General features: G+C 47.8%; 1 protein-coding gene across 3 annotated transcripts in view; it reads left to right on the forward strand.

The window, feature by feature from the left end:
- The window catches only part of ulk1b (unc-51 like autophagy activating kinase 1), a 154920-nt gene that overhangs the window by 70174 nt on the left and 61797 nt on the right, over positions 1 to 22949 (forward strand). For all 3 annotated transcript variants that reach the window (XM_063074060.1, XM_063074063.1, XM_063074064.1), the window contains exons 12-17: positions 1128 to 1216; positions 8475 to 8646; positions 13049 to 13109; positions 15081 to 15170; positions 16225 to 16350; positions 21212 to 21360. In XM_063074060.1, coding sequence (XP_062930130.1) covers positions 1128 to 1216; positions 8475 to 8646; positions 13049 to 13109; positions 15081 to 15170; positions 16225 to 16350; positions 21212 to 21360 — 687 coding nt within the window. The remainder of the gene's footprint in view (positions 1 to 1127; positions 1217 to 8474; positions 8647 to 13048; positions 13110 to 15080; positions 15171 to 16224; positions 16351 to 21211; positions 21361 to 22949) is intronic.

A 22949-nucleotide genomic window follows, 5' to 3' on the forward strand; every position in this document is an offset into this window, starting at 1 on the left:
GAACGTTCTCCATCTCTGGCTGTCCTTGGCCATAGAGGAGGAATCTTCATTGCTGTTTCTGAAACAGTTTTGTTTGACCAGTCAGGGTTGTTAGCCCTGAGCTGAACCTCCGAACCTGGACGACCGGTGGACCACTCTTAGTCTGACCTCTACCCTTTGACCTGTTTGGCATGGGTGACCCCACCAAGAGCCAAAGCACAAAGCCCTGACTCCAGCCAACATAGCTCTCTGGGTCAATGAGGCACGCAAGCCCCCAAACCACAACACGTTTGTGGTCCTCTTGGAAAAGGTATTTACAAGACTGTGAACAAATTCAGATTAAAATATGATTATTAAAACACTCAATTCACTATTCCTGGAAATCCTTCACTGTACCCATGGTGACCACGTTCTCCCCCTCCATGGCCACCCAGCCATGAGCAAATCCCCAGAAGTGGGGCAGGCAGTCTGCTCGGACAGTACCCTCAACTCCACCTCCTGGACCCACGAATAGCCATCTTGGCCAGGCCCAGGAACAGGCCGAACAGGACACCCTCCGAGTGACCCACTCTTCTCCTCACTGGGTGCCCACAGATCAGGAGGGTGGGGGGGAGCTGAAGTGCAGCCAGAACTTGAGCAGCGGCCCGTTCAGATATGCAACCTCTCGCACCCCATGTAGATGTGCACTGCCTCCTCCCGGCTACGGAAGGGACAGGTGGACGAGGTGTCAATGGACATTGTTTAAAAACCTGTTGTGTGGTACTGCCCTGTGCAACACCTTCCACCCCAGGTCCCCAGTGTACAGGGGAAGGACCCCCTGCATGAAGAGATTTCTACTGGGGACCTGCCCCCGCTGCCAGATGGTCAAACAGACTGCCACAGAGTGTCCGGTCCAGAGGACTGTCCTCTTGCAGTGACTGCTTGTGTGGGACATTTCCCAATCCACAGGAGGGAGGGGGTTGTTGGGGATGAACGACGGTCATGTCCTCTCTAAAGGAATTTGCACAGAGCATGGTCCCACATAGTTGTGGTGTCCAGGGGCACTGACTTCCACAGAGGGTGTTTGAGTGGTTTAAGGGGCATGGTTTCTGGGAGGTGGAGAGTGATTGCTCCCATGACTAACCCTGTGCTTTCACCTCTGTTACCAGCTGCCCCGGTACCAATGCCAGCCTACCCAGGCTCGGCCTCCAACAGCTCCTGCAGCAGTTCCTCCACCTCCCACCTCGCCTCCCCTCCGGTGAGTACAGGGGCCCTCTGAACTCAGGGGAGGGTGGAGGGGGTGAGTTCCTCCTTCTCTGCCACCGTGTGGGTGGATCACTGGGTCGGGGGTCGAATTGAGCAGAGTGTAACCCCACCCTCCCCTCACCTCATCATTGGGGGGGTTGGCACGGTAACGTAATGGCTAGCACAACATTTGCCAGCAAACTGGGGTTCAGTTCACACTGCTGTCTGTGAGGAGTTTGTACGTTCTCCCCGTGACTGTATGGGTTTCCTCCGGGTGCCCTGGTTTCCTCCCGAAGCTCGAAGAAGTGTGGGTTAGGGTTAGTGAGCTGTGGGCATGCTATGCTGATGCTGGAAGTATTGCCACACATACCAAGGCTGGCATACTCTTATGTGTTGTATTTCAAAGCATCAAACTAATTCAAAGGAAGACACGGGTGTCCAGGAACTTCTTGTTTACTTTAAGCAAGCGAGCATGTATCATGTGGGAGCATGATAACGTGTGTTTTTCATGTAATTATACATATAACCCGTAATTAATTATTAAAAGGAACAAGAATACTCAATCATAAAGCTCAAATTTGCTGGTGGAACGCAGCAGGCCAGGCAGCATCTCTAGGAAGAGGTACAGTCGACGTTTCAGGCCGAGACCCTTCGTCAGGACTAACTGAAGGAAGAGCTAGTAAGAGATTTGAAACAACATACATCAAAGTTGCTGGTGAACGCAGCAGGCCAAGCAGCATCTATAGAAAGAGGTGCAGTCGACGTTTCAGGCCGAGACCCTTCGTCAGGACTAACTGAAGAGATTTGAAACTGGGAGGGGGAGGGGGAGATCCAAAATGATAGGAGAAGACAGGAGGGGGAGGGATGGAGCCAAGAGCTGGACAGGTGATAGGCAAAAGAGATATGAGAGGATCATGGGACAGGAGGTCCGGGAAGAAAGACAAGGGGGGAGGGGAAAGCCCAGAGGATGGGCAAGGGGTATATTCAGAGGGACAGAGGGAGAAAAAGGAGAGTGAGAGAAAGAATGTGTGTATAAGTAAGTAACAGATGGGGTGCGAGGGGGAGATGGGGCATTAGCGGAAGTTAGAGAAGTCAATGTTCATGCCATCAGGTTGGAGGCTACCCAGACGGAATATAAGGTGTTGTTCCTCCAACCTGAGTGTGGCTTCATCTTTACAGTAGAGGAGGCTGTGGATAGACATGTCAGAATGGAATATAGGACGTGGAATTAAAATGTGTGGCCACTGGGAGATCCTGCTTTCTCTGGCGGACAGAGCGTAGGTGTTCAGCAAAGCGGTCTCCCAGTCTGCGTCGGGTCTCGCCAATATATAAAAGGCCACATTGGGAGCACCGGACGCAGTATATCACCTCAGCTGACTCACAGGTGAAGTGTTGCCTCACCTGAATGGTGGTAAGGGAGGAAGTGTAAGGGCATGTGTAGCACTTGTTCCGCTTACACGGATAAGTGCCAGGAGGGAGATCGGTGGGGAGGGGTGGGGTGGGGGGGACGAATGGACAAGGGAGTCGCGTAGAGAGCGATCCCTGCGGAAAATAGAGGGGGGGGAGGGAAAGATGTGCTTAGTGGTGGGATCCCGTTGGAGGTGGCGGAGAATAATATGTTGGACCCAGAGGCAGGTGGGGTGGTAGGTGAGGACCAGGGGAACCCTATTCCTAGTGGGGTGGCGGGAGGATGGAGTGAGAGCAGATGTGCGTGAAATGGGGGAGATGCGTTTGGGAGCAGAGTTGATGGTGGAGGGAGGGAAGCCCCTTTCTTTAAAAAAGGAGGACATCTCCCTTGTCCTGGAATGAAAAGCCCATCCTGAGAGCAGATGCGGCGGAGACGGAGGAATTGCAAGATGTCTATCCACGGCCTCCTCTACTGTAAAGAGGAAGCCACACTCAGATTGGAGGAATAACTCCTTATATTCCGTCTGGGTAGCCTCCAACCTGATGGCATGAACATTGACTTCTCTAACTTCCGCTAATGCCCCACCTCCCCCTTGTACCCCATCCGTTATTTATTTATATACACACACATTCTTTCTCTCTCTCTCCTTTTTCTCCCTCTGTCCCTCTGACTATACCCCTTGCCCATCCTCTGGTTCCCCCCCCCGTCTTTCTCCCCGGACCTCCTGTCCTATGATCCTCTTGTATCCCCTTTGCCAATCACCTGTCCAGCTCTTGGCTCCATCCCTCCCCCTCCTGTCTTCTCCTATCATTTTGGATCTCCCCCCCCCCCCACTTTCAAATCTCTTAATAACTCTTCCTTCAGTTAGTCCTGACGAAGGGTCTCGGCCTGAACCGTCGACTGTACCTCTTCCTAGAGATGCTGCCTGGCCTGCTGCGTTCACCAGCAACTTTGATGTGTTTTGCTTGAATTTCCAGCATCTGCAGAATTCCTGTTGTTTTCAATCATAAACCTCTTAGTTTTCCTTACTGTCAGTCACACAAGTCCCGGGTGGAAACTCAGGAACACTATTGCATTCATGAGGGATTCTTCATTGCTGTTTCCATAATAATTTTGTTTGATCAGTCAGGGTTGTTAGTCCTGAGCTGAACCCACGAACCTGGAGGACTGGTGGACCACTCTTAGTCTGACCTCTACCCTTTGACCTGTTTGGTATGGGTCAAAGCTCAAGGCCCTAATTCCAGCCAACATAGTTCCCCTGGTCATTGAGGCACACAGCCTCCAAACCACAACAAGGCTGTGGTCCTCTTGGATGGTTATTGACGTGGAACAAGGTAAAACAATACCAGAGACAGTGCAGACAGACAATAAGGCGCAAGGCTGTGTCGAGATAGACTGTGGCACAATAGCGTAGTGGTTAGCGCATTCACTTTACAGCACCAGCAACTGGGATTCAGTTCCCGCTGCTGTAGGTAAGGAGCTCAGACATTCTCCCCATGACCGCGTGGGTTTCCCCAGATACTCTGCTTCACCCCCACATTCCAAAGACAGGTTACGGTTAGTAAGCTGTGGGCAAACTACGCTGGTGAAGAATCCTTCCTGATTTGACTTGTTGCAAATGCTACGTTTCGATGTCCATGTGATAAAAAAACCCTAGACTGTATAATCTTTATCAACTGCTCATGGCGCTGCCTGAATGAGATGATGATGTTAACGTCACGAAGCTCGGGACTGGGAGCTGAAAGATTTTTTTTCCCCTTCCTGCCCAAAACCACATCATTTCTTCTGCCCTCTGGAGAACGGAGCAGAATCGAGTTGCCATAAGACCATACGATATAGGAGCAGGATTAGACCATCCATCGAGTCTGCTCTGCCATTTCATCATGGCTGATCCATTTCCCCCTCAGCCCCAATCTCCTGCCTTCTCCCCATATCAAGACCAATCAAGAATCTATCAACCTCGGCCTTAAAAATGTACATACAGACTTGGCCTCCGCAGCTGCTTGTGGCTACAAATTCCACAGATTAACCACTCTCTGGCTGAAGAAATTCCTCCTCGCCAGTAACATCATCACTGTGTCCTCACCCCACACCCGTCGTTGACCATTTCCAGTGACATCATCACTGTGTCCTCGCCCCACACCCGACGTTGACCATTTCCAGTGACATCATCACTGTGTCCTCGCCCCACACCCGACGTTGACCATTTCCAGTGACATCATCACTGTGTCCTCGCCCCACACCCAACGTTGACCATCTCCAGTGACATCACCACTGTGTCCTCACCCCACACCCGACTTGACCATTTCCAGTGACATCACCACTGTGTCCTCGCCCCACACCCGACGTTGACCATTTCCAGTGACATCACCACTGTGTCCTCGCCCCACACCCGACGTTCACCATGTCCAGTGACGTCACCACTGTGTCCTCGCCCCACACCTCACGTTGACCATCTCCAGTGACGTCACCACTGTGTCCTCGCCCCACACCCGACGTTGACCATCTCCAGTGACGTCACCACTGTGTCCTTGCCCCACACCCGACGTTGACCATCTCCAGTGACATCATCACTGTGTCCTCGCCCCACACCCGACATTGATCATCTCCAGTGACATCATCACTGTGTCTTCGCCCCACACCCGACCTTGACCATCTCCAGTGACATCATCACTGTGTTCTCACCCCACACCCGACGTTGACCATCCCCAGTGACATCATCACTGTGTCCTTGCCCCACACCCGTTGACCATTTCCAGTGACATCATCACTGTGTTCTCGCCCCGCACCCGAAGTTGACCATCTCCAGTGACATCATCGCTGTGTCCTCGCCCCACACCCGACTTGACCATCTCCAGTGACATCATCACTGTGTCCTCGCTCCAGACCCGACGTTGACCATCTCCAGTGACATCATCACTGTGTCCTCGCCCCACACCCGACGTTGACCATTTCCAGTGACGTCATCACTGTGTCCTCGCCCCACACCCGACGTTGACCATCTCCAGTGACATCACCACTGTGTCCTCGTTCCGGACCCGACGTTGACCATCTCCAGTGACGTCATCACTGTGTCCTCGCCCCACAGCCCACGTTGAATATCTCCAGTGACATCATCACTGTGTCCTCGCCCCACACCCAACATTGATCATCTCTAGTGACGTCATCACTGTGTCCTCGCCCCACAACCGACGTTGACCATTCCCAGTGACGTCATCACTGTGTCCTTGCCCCGTTGACCATCTCCAGTGACATCATCACTGTGTCCTCGCTCCAGACCCGACGTTGACCATCTCCAGTGACATCATCACTGTGTCCTCGCCCCACACCCGACTTGACCATCTCCAGTGACATCATCACTGTGTCCTCCTCCACAGCCGACGTTGACCATCTCCAGTGACGTCATCACTGTGTCCTCGCCCCACACCCGACGTTGACCATCTCCAGTGACGTCATCACTGTGTCCTCGCTCCACACCCGAGTTGACCATCTCCAGTGACGTCATCACTGTGTCCTCGCCCCACACCCGACGTTGATCATCTCCAGTGACGTCACCACTGTGTCCTCGCCCCACACCCGACGTTGACCATCTCCAGTGACGTCATCACTGTGTCCTCGCCCCACACCCGACGTTGACCATCTCCAGTGACGTCATCACTGTGTCCTCGCCCCACACCCGACGTTGACCATCTCCAGTGACGTCATCACTGTGTCCTCGCCCCACACCCGACGTTGACCATCTCCAGTGACATCATCACTGTGTCCTCGCCCCACACCCGAAGTTGACCATCTCCAGTGACATCACCACTGTGTCCTCGCCCCACACCCGACGTTGATCATTTCCAGTGACATCACCACTGTGTCCTCCCCCACACCCGACGTTGACCATCTCCAGTGACATCACCACTGTGTCCTCGCCCCACACCCGACGTTGACCATTTCCAGTGACATCACCACTGTGTCCTCGCCCCACACCCGTTGACCATTTCCAGTGACATCATCACTGTGTCCTCGCCCCACACCCGACGTGATCCTCGTATCTCTTTCCTTGCATCACTGTCTGGTATAGGAGGAGGGGGAGGGGGAGGGCCACTGCCATGGATCAAAATAAGCTGCAGAAAGTTGTAAAGTCTGCCAGCTTCAGCATGTGCACTGGCCTCCTCAGCACTAAGGACATCTCCAAGAAGCAATGTCTCCAAAAGGTAGCAATGTCACTGAGGACCTCATCATCCAGGACATGCACTATTCTCATTGCTACCATCGGGGACTAATAACTTACACTATATTTGCTCTAGTGACACTTGACAGCAATTTTTTTGAAGGTGTTATTTCATTAGAATTTTTTTTTGGTTGTGATAAACTGCTTGAAGCTTGAAGACTAAATGGGAATGAAGAAAATGAATCTTTAGTGACATGTTGCTCCTCATGGTTTTGTAAGCTTGAACCATGTTGTCAACCAGCTGCACGTAGTTTGGTGCTCTGTCGTTGCCCAGAAAATTTTCAACAACATCCTTGAATGCTTTGTATGTAATTTTCTCTGATCCCACTAGAAGTTCTTCGAATTGCCTGTCATTGATGAACTGTTTGATTTGTCGACCAACAAAAATGCCTTCCTTAATCTTGGCGTCAATTATTCTGGGAAACATCTGTCTCCACTATTGAAATCTTTCATGGAAATTTATAGCCTTTCTAATACCTGTCCTGCCAAGCAGTGTCTGCCCTGCCTCGGTATGACTAGGCATGCCTGGACAAGGTCGAAAACTTTTCAACTTACATTGTGGGAAACATTTTCATCAGAATCAGGTTTATTATCACCGGCATGTGACGTGAAATTTGTTAACTTAGCAGCAGCAGTTCAATGCAATACATAATCTAGCAGAGGAAAAAAAAATTAAAAATAATAAATAAACAAGTAAATCAATTAGTAAATGAATAGATTAAAAAAGTGCAAAAACAGAAATACTGTATATTTTTTAAAAAGTGAGATAGTGTCCAAAGCTTCAATGTCCATTTAGGAATTGGATGGCAGAGGGGAAGAAGCTGTTCCTGAATCACTGAGTGTGTGTCTTCAGGCTTCTGTATCTCCTACCTGATGGTAACAGTGAGAAGAGGGCATGCCCTGGGTGCTGGAGGTCCTTAATAACGGATGCTGCCTTTCCGAGACACTGCTCTCTGAAGATGTCCTGGGTACTTTGTAGGCTAGTGCCCAAGATGGAGCTGACTAGATTTACAACCTTCTGCAGCTTTTTTTGGTCCTCTGCAGTAGCCCCTCCATACCAGAGAGTGATGCAGCCTGTCAGAATGCTCTCCACGCTACATCTATAGAAGTTTTTGAGTGTATTTGTTGACATGCCAGATCTCTTCAAACTCCTCATAAAGTATAGCCACTGTCTTGCCTTCTTTATGACTACATTATTGACGAATTCATAATTGACAAAATATGAATTGAAATAACAAATACAGGTGACTTCAAGAAAAGGGAAATTTCATGGTGACTTTCATGATCAGCACCCTAACATCCATAAGATAGACCCAAACGTATTCAGGAAGCAAAATCTTTGTTGTCCAGTGCAACTTAGCTTGATGTAATCTATATATAGATATAGATTTTTTTTTGTTTTGTAATTTATAATTTTATTAAGTATTGCAAAGTAGTGCTGTTGCAAAAGAACATGTATACAACAAATGCCAGTGATATTAAATCTGATTCTGATTCTCATTGTCGTCTTCCTTTCTTTCACCCTCCTCTCCGACTCCTTATTTTCAGTGGATTTCTGGCTCTCCCTGTGGCAGTTGGTGCCCTCTCTCTGTACCAGGAAACCAGTACAGCTCCCTAACCTGAGTTGCCTTTCTCTGTCAACAGTCTCTGACAGACGTACACCACCTCCGGATGAAGGGCCTCGCCTCGCCCCCACAGGAGATTCCAGGCTTTCTCCAGGCCTCCAGGGACTCGGCCGGGAGCAGCAGCAAGACCTCGTCCTGTGACATTGATGACTTTGTCCTGGTGCCCCACAACAGTCCGACACACTGCTCTGGTAAGTCCCCACCCGCTGTTGCCATGGTGACAGTTGTGAACGACGGTTCTCCACTAACCCTAGGCTCTCATTCATTCCCGGAAGTAATTGTTCCATTGCTGATGGCCTGGGCTCCAGATTCCCCTCGCTCACCCCTCCACTTCTCTCTACTGTAAGACCATAAGGCAAAGGAGCAGAATTAGTCCTTTCATTCCAACGAGTTTGCTCCACCATCATGTATGATTTATTAACCCCTCCTCCTCATTCTCCTGTAACCTTTGACACATACGCTAATCAAAAACTTACCAATCTACGCTTTAAGTTTGCCCAATGACCTGGCCTCCACTGCCATCCATGGCAACGAATTCCACAGATTCACCAACCTCCCGCTAATGAAATTCTTTCTCTTCACTGTTCGAAAGGGACGTCCTTGTTCTGGCCCAGGGAGTCCCAACCATCTTTATGCTATGGACCCCTACCATTAACTGAGGGGTCTGTGGACCCCAGTTTTGGAACTCCTGATCTAGAGTGAGGCCCTTTGAGCTGAGGCCCGCATCATGCCTCTAGGGCATTTGTGGAAATGTGTTATCCAGCAGCAGGACCGGGACCTGCTGTTGTCTGATCAAGGGGCCAGGCGCTGGACCAGGGCCTGTTGTCCGATAGAGGGTCCAGGCCACTGGATCAGGAGCTGCTGTTGTCCGATCGAGGGACCAGGCCGCTGGACCAGGGCCTGCTCTTATCCAATCGAGGGGCTGGGCCATTGGACCAGGACCTGCTGTTGTCCGTTCGAGGGTCAAGGCCGCTGACCAGGGCCTGTTGTCCGATAGAGGGTCCGGGCCACTGGACCAGGAGCTGCTGTTGTCCGATCAAGGGGCCAGGGCGCTGGACCAGGGCCTGCTCTTCAAGGACAGTATGTATTGCATCCAGTTCTGGTCACCCCGCTATAGGAAAGATGTTCAAGCTTTGGAGAGGGTGCAGAAGAAGTTTACCAGGATGCTGCCTGGTTCAGAGGGCATGTGCTATCATGAGAGGCTGGATAAACTTGTGTTGTCTTCTCTGGAGCATTGGAGATTGAGGGGAGATCTGGTAGAGGTTTATAAGATTATGAGAGGCATAGATAGAGTAGACAGGGAGTATCTGTTTCCCAGGGTTGAAATGTCTAATACCAGAGGGCATGGATTGAAGGTGAGAGAGAATAGGTTCAAGGGGGATGTGAGGGGTAAGTTTTTTACTCGGGGTGGTGGATGTCTGGAATGTGCTGCCTGGTCTGATGGTAGAGGCAAATACATTAGAGGCTTTTAAGGGACGTTTGGATAGACACACGGATGTGAGGAAGATGGAGGGATAGGGACATGGTGTAGGTAGGAGAGATACATTTTCGGGTATATTTGATTTGTTTGTTAGCTGGTACAGCACAACACTGTGGGCTGAATGGCCTATTCCTGTGTTATAGTGTTCTATAGTCCTTGTTTTACAATATGACAGTGCACTTATTAAAGACTTATTGACTTATTAAAGCGGGATAGAGGTTGCTGTCCTTGTTGAGCACCTCTACTCCATCCGCCAAAAGCGTAATTTCCCATTGGACATACATTTTAATTCTCATTCCCATTTCTGTTCCGCCTTGTCAGTCCATGACCTCCTCTTGTGCCACGATGAGGCCACTCTCAGGGTGGAGGAGCAACACCTCATATTCCATCCGGGTAGCCTCCAACCTGATGGCATGAACATCGAATTCGCCTTCCCTGTAATCTTTTTTCCTCCTCCTCCCCGCTTCTTCTATACCCCACTCTGACCTTTAACCTCTTCTCACCTGCCTGTCACTTCCCTCTGGGACCTCTCCTCCTTCCATTTCTCCCATGGTCCACTCTCCTCTCCTGTCGGATTCCTTCCTCTCCAGCCCTTTACCTTTCCCACCCACCTGGCTTCACCTATCACCTTCTAGCTTTCCTCCTTCCCCTCTCCCCACCTTTTTATTCTGGCATCTTCCCCCTTCCTTTCCAGTCCTGATGATGTGCCTCGGCCCTAAATGTTGACTGTTTATTCATTTCCATCAACGTTGCCCGACCTGCTGAGTTCCTCCAGTATCTTGTGTGTGCTGCTCTGGATTTTCAGTGTCTGCAGATTTTCTTGTGTTTGAGATAAGCTGCCCTTGAGCCCGGTAATATGTGCTTTCAGGCTTTTGTATCTTCTGCCCAGTGGGAGAGGGGAGAAGAGAATACCCGGAGTGGGTGAGGTCATTGATTACGGTGGCTGCTTTACTGAGGCAACAAGAAGTGTAGACACAGTCCCTGAAAATAAGAACCTTACCACCTCCTTGTGATCCAACTTTTGACCTTTTGGGTAGCCTCCAACCTTTCCAGCATGAACATGGATTTCCCTAACTTCTGGAATTTTCTCACCCCTTCCTTCTTCTCTCTTTTTCCATTCCCAATTTGTTTCCCCTCTCATCCCTTCTCTTGTCCTCAGCTGCCCATCATCTGGTGTTTATCTGCCTTTCTCTGTCCTCTCCTATCAGATTCCTTCTTCTTTAGCCCTTTGACTTTTCCACTAATCCCCTCCCATGTTTTTACTTCACTTGTCTCACCTATCATCTGTCAGCTTTTACTCCTTCCCCTCTCCCCACATTCTTATTCTGGCATCTACCTGCTCCCCCCCACCCCCCCTCCACCTTCCTTTCCAGTCCTGATGAAGATCCTCGGCCCAAAACATCGACTGTATATTCCTCTCCATAGGTGCTGCCTGATCTGCTCAGTTCCTCCAGCATTTTGTGTGTGCTGCTTTTGATACTCAGTGTCTTGGTCCCCGTGGATGAAATCTGTTACCAGGGGACTTGGAGTTACTGTGTCAAATCAGCATTGTTGTAGTTCCCGTACTTTTCAGCTCCGTTACCCGGACATCAGGAGAGTAAATGAGGCAGATCTAGACCAGGCTGTGATTGTGTTCTATTCATTAAAGTGAGGGTTGTGGGGGGGGGGCATGTTTCTGGATTCCGTAAAGCAATAAGACATGGGAGCAGAATTAGGCCATTTGGCCCATTGATTCTGCTCCACCATTTCATCATGGCTGACCATTTTCCTGCTGTCTCCCTGTAACCTTTAACACCCTTACTAATCAAGAACCTATTACTCTTCACTTTAATATTCCTGTGGTCCAAGACTCCTCCACTATAGGAAATATCCTCTCCATGTACATTCTATCTCAAGCAGTGGTTCCTAGCCTTTTTTATGCCATGGACCAATACCATGAAACAAGGGGTCTGTGGACCCCTGGTCTAGACCATTCAATATTCAATAGATTTCAGTGAAATCCACCCGCCAATTCTACAGAGTACCAGAGTGTGTGGTGTTCCATGTAACTAGAGTTTACTGAGTCAGAAAGCACAGGAGAAGACTCTTCTTTGTCAGTACAATCCCATTCACCACTCACCTCCACATGGGGGAACTCTACAGCAGCCAGTTAACCAGGATCCACAGGAGGTTCAGAAGAATGATTCCAGAAATGAAAGGGTTAACGTATGAGGAACACGTGGTGGCTCATGGCTGGTGCTCGCTAGAGTTCAGAAGAATTGGGGAGGATCTAATTGGGAAGCGAGAGGGAAGCACCAGAGAGACATTCTGTAATAATTAATAAACCAATTGTTTGGAATCCAATGACCTTGCCTGGTTTCTCAGGACTGGGGGTGTTTGTACCCACACCACCCTCCCCAAGCCCTTGGCACGTGTCCTCTGCCACCCGTCGCACACCCCTCCCGGGATCTCCACCCTCACCATTCCCAGCAGCCTTTGCTCCCGTCTGATTTACAAGTTTGCTCTCCGCTTCACATTGACAAATACAGTACTGTGCAAATGTCTCAAGGCATCCCAGCTATAAAGATGTGTCTAAAATTTGTGCACATTACTATCTGTACTGGAGCTGAGGGTACAACTGAGGGAATAAACCTCCCCTGAAAGCTTGGTTCACTGGTTCATTGGCAACACCAGCAGCAGGGGAGGTGCACGGCCTCGGTTGTAGTGTGGACTAAGCTTCAAGCCTGCAGAGAGACGCCTAAGGCAGTCTGAAAGAGAGCAGAGGCAGGGCAGGCATGCTGGAGTCCTTGGCTGGCCCCTCCTGTTGGTACTGCTCTCCAGTGTTCGCTCGGTGAAAGACAAGGTGGACTGCCTCCGTCTACAGACTACTGCAGGTTTGTCCTTGCCAACAATCCAGGCACAATCAATCTACTGGACAGGACAGGAACTTATTTTGTGTGACTGTATGTTTACTGCTGTCTTATATACACTATATCTGTCTTGTGCTGTGTATGACTTTTGGTATTGTGTTTTGCACCTTGGCCGCAGAGTAACGCTGTTTCATTTGGCTGTACATATGGGTATTCACATATGATTGAATGACAACTGAAGTTGAAACTGAGCTCTTTCCTCAGGTGAGCTGCTGACTGACAGCCTGACAGGACGGACAGTAATTGACAGCCTTAACTACAGCAGGTAGGTCTTCCATACATCGTTCCAACACAGCAGGCAGACACTCCGGAATACCGGAGCCTGGGTTTAACTCGGCAGCTCCCATATCTTCGTGTCAGCCCTGCCAGTCTCCACCCAGCTAACAGGAACCAGCTACCACTCATTTCCAACTCATTACCTGCAGCCTATTTGAACCCACAGCCCTTGTTACCCATCAAACCGGCCAGCCTCAAACAATTGCTCCTAGCCTCCAGTTACCTTGTTGCCTTGTCGTGTTAAGTATCTGTTCTGTCTTGTTTTGTGTGCCCCCCCCCGTGGCTTGTTATTTTGCAGATTACAGTATTATTAAAGATATCGCTCATCACTAAATCGTCTCTGCTGCTCTGCATCTTCGTCAAGTTTCCTCTAAATTTCCTGGCACCTTGTGCTTTGTCCCAGCCAGCCTGGTCCTCCTCAACCATGACTGTGATCACCCGCATCATAAGACGTGGCACATAACGAACGAACGAGAGTTCAGTTAAGCAGATATTAAGTTCCAAGGCCATGACAAAGTAGATTGTGAGGTGAAGAGTCCAAAAGAAACTCCAACAAGTATTTATTTAGCCTCTTGCAACTGGACCCGTCCCAGAGTGAGCCAAGTGAATTCACGTTCGACTCTCTCCATTGCACGTATCTTTATCTAAGGGGACCAAAACTGCACACAGAAATCAGATTCCCTATCATTCCATCGGTATCTGCCATGGGCGATCATGTTATATATGATCATGATTGTTCTTGGCAAACTTTTCTACAGAATTGGTTTTGCCATTGTCTTCTTCTGGGCAGTGTCTTTACAAGACGGGTGACCGCAGCCATTATCAATACTCTTCAGAGATTGTCTGCCTGGTGTCAGTGGTCACATGACCAGGACTTGTGATCTGCACCAGCTGCTCCCATGGTCACCTGACCCTGATCGGGGTGGGGGGGCTATGCAGGTGCTACACCTCGCCCAAGGGTGACCTGCAGGCTAGTGGAGGGAATGAGCACCTTACACCGCCTTTGGTAGAGACATATCTCCACCCTGCCACTCTATGCAGTTCTAATAATATTCCTGAATTTCACAACCCCAACCAGCATTCACTGGACAATTTTTTTTTTGGGAGTGTTGTATCCTCAAAGTTTTTTTTTTGCTTATGATAGACCACTTGAAGCTGAACACAAGTATAATTTCAGACTACTTGTATCACGTAGGAATTTGGAGAAACAAGAAATTAACTTTTATTGAATATAGTATGTTTAATTGTATAATGGTACTGACACCTTGCAATAGTTCAACTAAGTTAAAAATGTTTTGTTGATTATTTTCATTTGTGCTTAGTGTCTGAGGCTTCTTGCTTTAGCGTCCAACAATAATCAGCCAACATTGATGGATTCCAGTTGCCCTGATACCATTTCTCCATGACTGCAATGTCTCACCATGCTCATCACTGACAGTGCCAAAATTGGCAGGGAAGAAATCTAAATGGGAATGCAGAAAATGAATCTTTAGTGACATGTTGCACTTCATGGTTTTGTTTGCTTGAACCATGTTGTCAACCAGCTGCATGTAGTTTGGTGCTCTGTCGTTGCCCAGAAAATTTTCAACAACATCCTTGAATGCCTTCCATGTGATTTTCTCCGGTCCCACTAGAAGTTCTTCAAATTGCCTGTCATTGATGACCTGTTTGATTTGTGGACCAACACAAATGCCTTCCTTAATCTCAGTTATTCTGACTTGAATTATGAATTGAAATAACAAATATAGGTGATTTTAAAAAAATGGAGCATGAAAGGGAAATTTCATGGAGATTTTCATGATCAGCAGCCCAAAATCCATAAAATACACCCAGAAGTACTCAGTAGGCAAAAGCTTTGTTGTCCAGAGTCATTAGAGTGGTTGGAATGCCATCGTCATTCTAATTTGCTGTGTTTGGTGTATGGTAGAGTTAATCTGTCTTGTCTCCTTTCTCCCTCCAGCGGCTCCCTCTTAACGTCCACTGGCCAGGGAAGTCACGGGGAGCCACTCTCTCCCTCCGCGTCCTGCAGCAGTTCCCCAAGCCCCTCAGGGTAAGCTCAGTGCCATCTTGAACCAAGCCGGCTGTTGGTGGAATATTTGTTGCTGTGACGTCTATTGAACATCTGGTGGTTGCCTGAAGAAATCTTTTGGCACATTAGCCTTGATAAATGAAAGTACTGAGTACAGGAGATGGGATGTTATGTTGAAGCTGTATGAGACATCGGTGAGGCCTAATTTGGAGTATTGTGTGCAGTTTTGGTCACCTACCTACAGGAAAGATGTAAACAAGATTGAAAGAGTACAGAGAAAGTGATCAAGGATGTTGCCAAGACTGGAGGACCTGAGTTGTAAGGAAAGATTGAACATGTTAGAACTTTATTCTTCAGAACATAGAAGATGAAAAGAGATTTAATAGAGATATACAAAATTATGAAGGGTGTAGATATGGTAAATGCAAGCAGGCTTTTTTCCTCTGAGGGTGATTGTGACTATAACCAGAGGTCGTTGGTTTAGGGTGAAAGGTGAAATGTTTAAGGGGAACATGAGGGGAAACTTCTTCACTCAGAGGGTGGTGAGAGTGTGGAATGAGCTGACAGCACAAATGGTGCATGCAAGCTCAATTCCAACATTTAAAAGAAGTTTGGATAGATACATGGATGGAAGGGCTATGGTCCCGGTCAATGAGAGCAGCTTAATTGGGTCAGCATGGACTAGCTGGGCTGAAGGGCCTGTTTCTGTGCTGTACTTTTCTGTGACTCTAAGATCTGATTTCTGATGAGTTCGAATCTGGTATCGAAGTGCCTGAGGAGCTCTCTAAATGTCACAGAGGCTGACTTAACTTCTGGTGCTCTTTACAATTAAGGAGTGTGCAGGCTCATGAGAATGATCCTAGGCATGAAGGGGTTAATGTTGAGGAACATTTAATGGCTCTGGGCCTGTACTTGCTAGAATTTGGAAAAATGAGTGAAGATTTAATTGATACCAATCGAATATTGAAAGTCCTGGATAAAGTGGATGTGCAGAGGATGTTTCCTGTAGTGGGGATTGCAGGACCAGAATAGAAACACGACTGTCGGTGTGATATGACTGTGCTATGTCTTTCAGTCGGCCAAACCAGGAGCTGATTGCCACCTATGAAGCCACCGTTCCCATCCCTGTGCCCACCCAGGTTCTCAACTACCAGCGAATCGAGCAGAATCTCCAATCTCCGAAACGCGGTTTCCTGCCAAGGTATGGTATCCCCAGGAGATGGCCAGACCACGGTTAGCTACCGCCATACCCTGCGCCTGATAAGCAGCATTCCGTAAATATTCTCGTTTCCATTCATTGTCCTTATTCCACAGGTTTATTGTCACTGATATCTGTAAAGATTAGTTTGATTTCTCACATGTACATCAAAACATCGAAACATACCGCGAAACGCATCGTTTGCGTCAACTTCCAACACAGCCCGAGCATGCACTGGGGGCAGCCCACAAATGTCACCATGTTTCCAGCACCAACATAGCATGCCCAGAATCTTACTAACCTTAACCTGTACGTATAGCATGCCCACAATCTTACTAACCTTAACCTGTACGTATAGCATGCCCACAATCTTACTAACCTTAACCTGTACGTATAGCATGCCCACAATCTTACTAACCTTAACCTGTACATATAGCATGCCCACAATCTTACTAACCTTAACCTGTACATATAGCATGCCCACAATCTTACTAACCTTAACCTGTACATATATCATTTACGTATATCCTGTACGTATAGCATGCCCACAATCTTACTAACCTTAACCTGTACATATAGCATGCCCACAATCTTACTAACCTTAACCTGGGATATATCATTTACGTATATCCTGTACGAATAGCATGCCCACAATCTTACTAACCTTAACCTGTACATCTCTGGAAAGTGGGAGGCAACCAGAGCACCCAGAGAAAACCCACACAATCAGGGGAGAACGTACAAACTCCTACAGACAGTAGCGAGAATTGAAAGTTCGAAGTTCCAAGTAAATTTATTGTCAAAGTACATAGATGTCATCATATACAAGCCTGAGATATGTTTTCATGTCGGTATACTCAATTAATCCATAATAAGATCATTGTCATAATAGAATCAATGAAAGACCGCACCAACTAGGCTGGGCATTCAACCAGTTTGCAAAAGACAACAAACTTTGCAAGTACAAAATGACAGAAATAATAATAAATAAATAATCAATAAATGTCAAGAACATAAGGTGAAGTATCCTGGCAATGGGTCCATAGGTTGTGGGAACATTTCGTTGATAGTCAAGTGAAGTTGAGTGATGTTACCTACTTTGGTTCAAGAGCCAGATGGTTGAGGGGTAATAACTGTTCCTTAGCTGGTAGTGTGGGTTCTGGGGCTCCTGTACCCCCTTCCTGATGCAGCATCAAGAAGCGAACATGGCCTAGATGGAGGAGGTTCCTGATGACGGATGCTGCTTTTCTGCGACAGTGCTCCACGTTCGCGGAAAATTGTGCTCAATGGTGGACAGGGTTTTCCCCGTGACGAACTGGGCCACAGCCAAGATTTTTTGTAGGATTTTCCATTCAAGGGCATTGGTGTTTCCATACCAGGCTGTGCTGCAGCCAGTCAGTATACTCTCCACCACACATCTGCGGTACACTGTCTAGTTCCATATCGAGACACCGATCACTGTGCATTGGTCCTCAGTATAAATTAGGATAGAGCTTGCAAAAAGGTATTACAATAATTGTGGGCAATTTTAATGATAATTACACTGGACAACCATTTTTTTGTTCGGAAGTGTTGGTTCCTCAGAATATTTTTTTTGTTTATCATAGACCACTTGAAGCTGAACACAAATATAATTTCAAATTATTTGTATCACGTAGGAATTTGGAGAAACAAGAAATTAACTTTTATTGAATATAATGTGTTTAATTGCATAACAACGCTTTGCAATAGTTTAACTAAGCTAAAAATGTTTTGTTGATGATTTTCATTTGTACTCAGTGTCTGAGGCTTCACGCTTAAATATCCAACAATAATCAGCCAGTATTGATAGATTCCAGTTGCCCTGATACCCTGAATCAGAATCAGGTTTCTCCACAACCACAATGTCCTGGTGAAACCTCTCACCGTGCTTGTCACTGACAGTGCCAAGATTTGCAGGGAAGAAGTCTAAATGGGAAAGCAGAAAATGAATCTCCAAACTAAAGGTGTAGCTATGGGCAACCGTATGGGTCCTAGCTATGCCTGCCTTTTTGTTGGCTTTGTGGAACAATCTATGTTCCAAATCTATTCTGGTATCTGTCCCCCACTTTTCCTTCGCTACATCGACGACTGCATTGGCGCTGCTTCCTGCACGCATGCTGAGCTCATTGACTTTATTAACTTTGCCTCCAACTTTCACCCTGCCCTCAAGTTTACCTGGTCCATTTCCGACACTTCGCTCCCCTTTCTAGATCTTTCTGTCTGTATCTCTGGAGACAGCTTATCGACTGATGTCTACTATAAGCCTACTGACTCTCACAGCTATCTGGACTATTCCTCTTCTCACCCTGTCTCTTGCAAAAACACCATCCCCTTCTCGCAATTCCTCCGTCTCCACCGCATCTGCTCTCAGGATGAGGCTTTTCACTCCAGGACGAGGGAGATGTCCTTTTTTATAGAAAGGGGCTTCCCTTCCTCCACCATCAACTCTGCTCTCAAACGCATCTCCCCCATTTCACGTACATCTGCTCTCACTCCATCCTCCCGTCACCCCACCAGGAATAGGGTTCCCCTGGTCCTCACCTACCACCCCACCAGCCTCCGGGTCCAACATATTATTCTCCGTAACTTCCGCCACCTCCAACGGGATCCCACCACTAAGCACATCTTTCCCTCCCCTCCTCTCTCTGCATTCCGCAGGGATCACTCCCTACGCGACTCCCTTGTCCATTTGTCCCCCCCATCCCTCCCCACTGATCTCCCTCCTGGCACTTATCCGTGTAAGCAGAACAAGTGCTACACATGCCCTTACACTTCCTCCCTCACCACCATTCAGGGCCCCAGACAGTCCTTCCAGGTGAGGCGACACTTCACCTGTGAGTCGGCTGGGGTGATATACTGCGTCCGGTGCTCCCGATGTGGCCTTATATATATTGGCGAGACCCGACGCAGACTGGGAGATCGTTTTGCTGAACACCTACGCTCTGTCCGCCAGAGTAAGCAGGATCTCCCAGTGGCCACACATTTTAATTCCACATCCCATTCCCATTCTGACATGTCTATCCACGGCCTCCTCTACTGTAAAGATGAAGCCACACTCAGGTTGGAGGAACAACACCTTATATTCCGTCTGGGTAGCCTCCAACCTGATGGCACGAACATTGACTCCTCTAACTTCCGCTAATGCCCCACCTCCCCCTGGTACCCCATCCGTTATTTATATACACACATTCTTTCTCTCACTCTCCTTTTTCTCCCTCTGACCCTCTGAATATACCCCTCACCCATCCTCTGGGTCCCCCACCCGTCCTTCTTCCCGGACCTCCTGTCCCATGATCCTCTCATATCCCCCTTTGCCAATCACCTGTCCAGCTCTTGGCTCCATCCCTCCCCCTCCTGTCTTCTCCTATCATTTTGGATCTCCCCCTCCCCCTCCCACTTTCAAATCTCTTAATAACTCTTCCTTCAGTTAGTCCTGACGAAGGGTCTCAGCCTGAAACGTCGACTGCACCTCTTCCTAGAGATGCTGCCTGGCCTGCTGCGTTCACCAGCAACTTTGATGTGTGTTGCTTGAATTTCCAGCATCTGCAGAATTCCTGTTGTTAATGAACCTTTAGTGACATGTTGCACTTCATGGTTTTGTATTCTTGAAGCATGTTGTCAACCAGCTGCATGTAGTTTGGTGCTCTGTAGTTGCCAAGAAAATTTTCATCTTCCTTGAATGCCTTCCGTGCGATTTTCTCTGGTCCCTCTAGAAGTTCTTTAAATTGCCTGTCACTGTTGACCTGGTTGACTTGTGGACCAACAAAATGCCTTCTTTAATCTTGGCATCAGGTATTCTGACTTGAATTATAAATTGAAATAACAAAAATTGGTGATTTTTTATAATATGGTGCATGATTGGGAAATTTCAAGATTTTCATGATCAGCAGCTCAAAATCATTAAGCTGCACCCAAAAGTATTCAGGAATCAAAATCTTTGTTGTCCAGTGCTATTGAACAAATAAAAATGCCAATGGTGGTTTCGAGAATGAGTTCGTATTCTAGTAGGTCTCTTCATTGAGGACCCAGTCAGGGAGCAGGAAAAACCTGCTGAGTTGCTCCAGCATATTGTGTGTGTAGCCGGGGGACGGGTTCCTTTCTTACTCTGTACGAGGAAGGGTTAATTAATAAGTTCTTAATAGGAGATCCTTTAGGAAAGAGCCATCATAGCTTGGCGGGATTTCAAATTTAGTTTAATGTTGAGAAGCCAGCAAGGAAGTGAGCCTCTACGGGAGAGATGTTACATCTACAACGGCAACAGGACTGTGACAGATGGTGTTGAATTAAAAGTCAAAATCAGAATCAGTTTTAATATCACAGGTGTATGTTGTGAAATTCGTTGTTTTGAGCCAGCAGTACAATGCAATACGGTCTGACCAATGCCTTATAAATCCTCAATATTACATCCTTGCTTTTATATTCTAGTCCTCTCGAAATAAATGCTGTCTATTACCTTCCACACCACCAACTGAACCTGCAAGTTAAACTTTCTGGATTGCTGCACGAGGGCTCCCAAGTTCCTTTGCACCTCAGATTTTTGAAATTTTCTCCCCATTTAGAAAATAGTCTACATCTTTATTCCTTCTACCAAAGTGCATGACCATACACTTCCCAACACTGTATTCCATCTGTCACTTCTTTGCCCATTAAGTCCTTTGAGTCATCGAGCATTGAAGAGTACGGTACAGGGACAAGCTCTTTGTCCCATTGGAAAGGTTTAGAAGGTAATGGGCCAAACATGGAAACGTGGGACAAACTTGGGCACCCTGGCTATATATATGTACCTAAAACTTTTGCACAGTACTGTAAAGTTAATCTTTAAATCTTTATCTTTAACCTTTAGATCGGAGGCATTTGGAAGGTCCTGCAGCACAAATCCACTGGGATTCAATAAAACAGGAGCGTCCCCTCCTCAGTACGGAGACCAGGGCGCCACACACCATCGAGCGCCATCTTCGGGAAGTTTCAACCTTTACCCACCCTTGCCACAAGGTAGGCTGATCAGTGAATCTTCCGCTGGGCACTCCGCGAGCAGACATCCCTAGCTGGAGTGTGCACACCTAGTGTGTCATGCTCTGAGTGAAGGGCCGTAAATCAAAGTAAATTTTATTATCAGAGTACATTTATGTCACCATATACAACCCTGAGATTCATTTTCTTGCAGGCATTCTCAGCAAATCTACAGAATAGTAACTATAACAAGGTCAATGAAAAATCAACCTGAGTTCAGAAGACAACAAACTGTGTAAATGCAAATATAAATAAATAGCAATAAATAATAAGAACATGAGATAATGAGATAAGAGTCCTTAAAATGAGATCATTGGTGTGAGAACATCTCAAGTGAGTGAAATTATCTCCTTTTGTTCAAGAGCCTGTTGGTTGAGGGGTAGTAACTGCTCTTGAACCTGGTAGAATGAGTCCGTCTACCTGGTGGCAGCAGTGAGAGTATGGCCTGACGATGGATGCTGCTTTCCTGTGATAGTGTTTCATGTAGATGTGCTCAGTGGCTGGGAGGGCTATACCCGTGATGTACTGGGCTGTATCCACTACCTTTTGTAGGATTATCCGTTCAAGTGCATCTACAGTGCACTGTCTTGTTCCATGCCTCACACACGCGCACACACACACCACCCGTTAGCAAAATTTATTATTACTTCGTTGCCCGCGGTTCTGGCTGCCTGGGTGCAGGAAAGGTATCATCGAGCTTAGAAGAGTGCAAAGGAGATTTAAAAGAGTGTTACCAGGACTGGAGGGATTGAGTTATAAAAACAGAGGAAACATGAGCAGTGGATGTGATGTTTTATCCACTCCATCTGCCAAAAGTGGAACCTCCCGGTGGCCAAACATTTAAATTCCTATCCCCGTCCATGCTCGACGTGTCGGTCCACGGCCTCCTCTTGTGTCACGATGAGGCCACCCTCAGGGTGGAGGAGCAGCACCGTATATTCCGTCTGGCACGAACATTGATTTCTCCTTCCGGTGGGAAAGATAGCGGGCTGGAGAGGAAGGCATCTGATAGGAGAGGAGAGTGGACCACAGGAAAAAGGGAAAGAGGAGGGTCACCAGGCAGGTGAGGAGAGAAGTGGGGAATAGAAGAAGAGGGGAGGGAAAAATGTTTTTACAGTAGAGGAGAAGGGGCAGTGCAGGCTGACAACGAGGTGCAAGTCCATGATGAGGTAGATTGTGTGGTCCAGGATTCATCTAATACCAGGGATACTGTCCTGGTTCAAGCTGACGCTGGTGAATCTCAGCAACTTCTGGCTGGTGGCTGATGAAACAAGGAAGACGACTAAATGCTTTGTTAATCACACTTTTTCTGGTAAACGATCATCGCAAGCAACGGTCTGTAACCTCCCTTTGGACTTGGGGGCAATTCGGTGTGGCAGAGCCGAGGCAAGGCAGTGGGACCATTGCCAAGAGCGAGGAAGGCCCGAGGTTCATTCAACTTAAGCGCCAGGCCGAATCAGAAAGGTTGGGCACAGGCCCTGTGCAGATCGAAGCGAATGAACCCAATGTTCGGATGCTGATGTAGGCGCCGGGCCAGATTGAAAAGGTCAGGGTGTCGCAGCCTGAGATGG

The sequence above is a fragment of the Mobula hypostoma genome, chromosome 21 (genome assembly GCF_963921235.1).
Source record: "Mobula hypostoma chromosome 21, sMobHyp1.1, whole genome shotgun sequence".
NCBI classification, from domain to species: Eukaryota; Metazoa; Chordata; class Chondrichthyes; order Myliobatiformes; family Myliobatidae; genus Mobula; species Mobula hypostoma.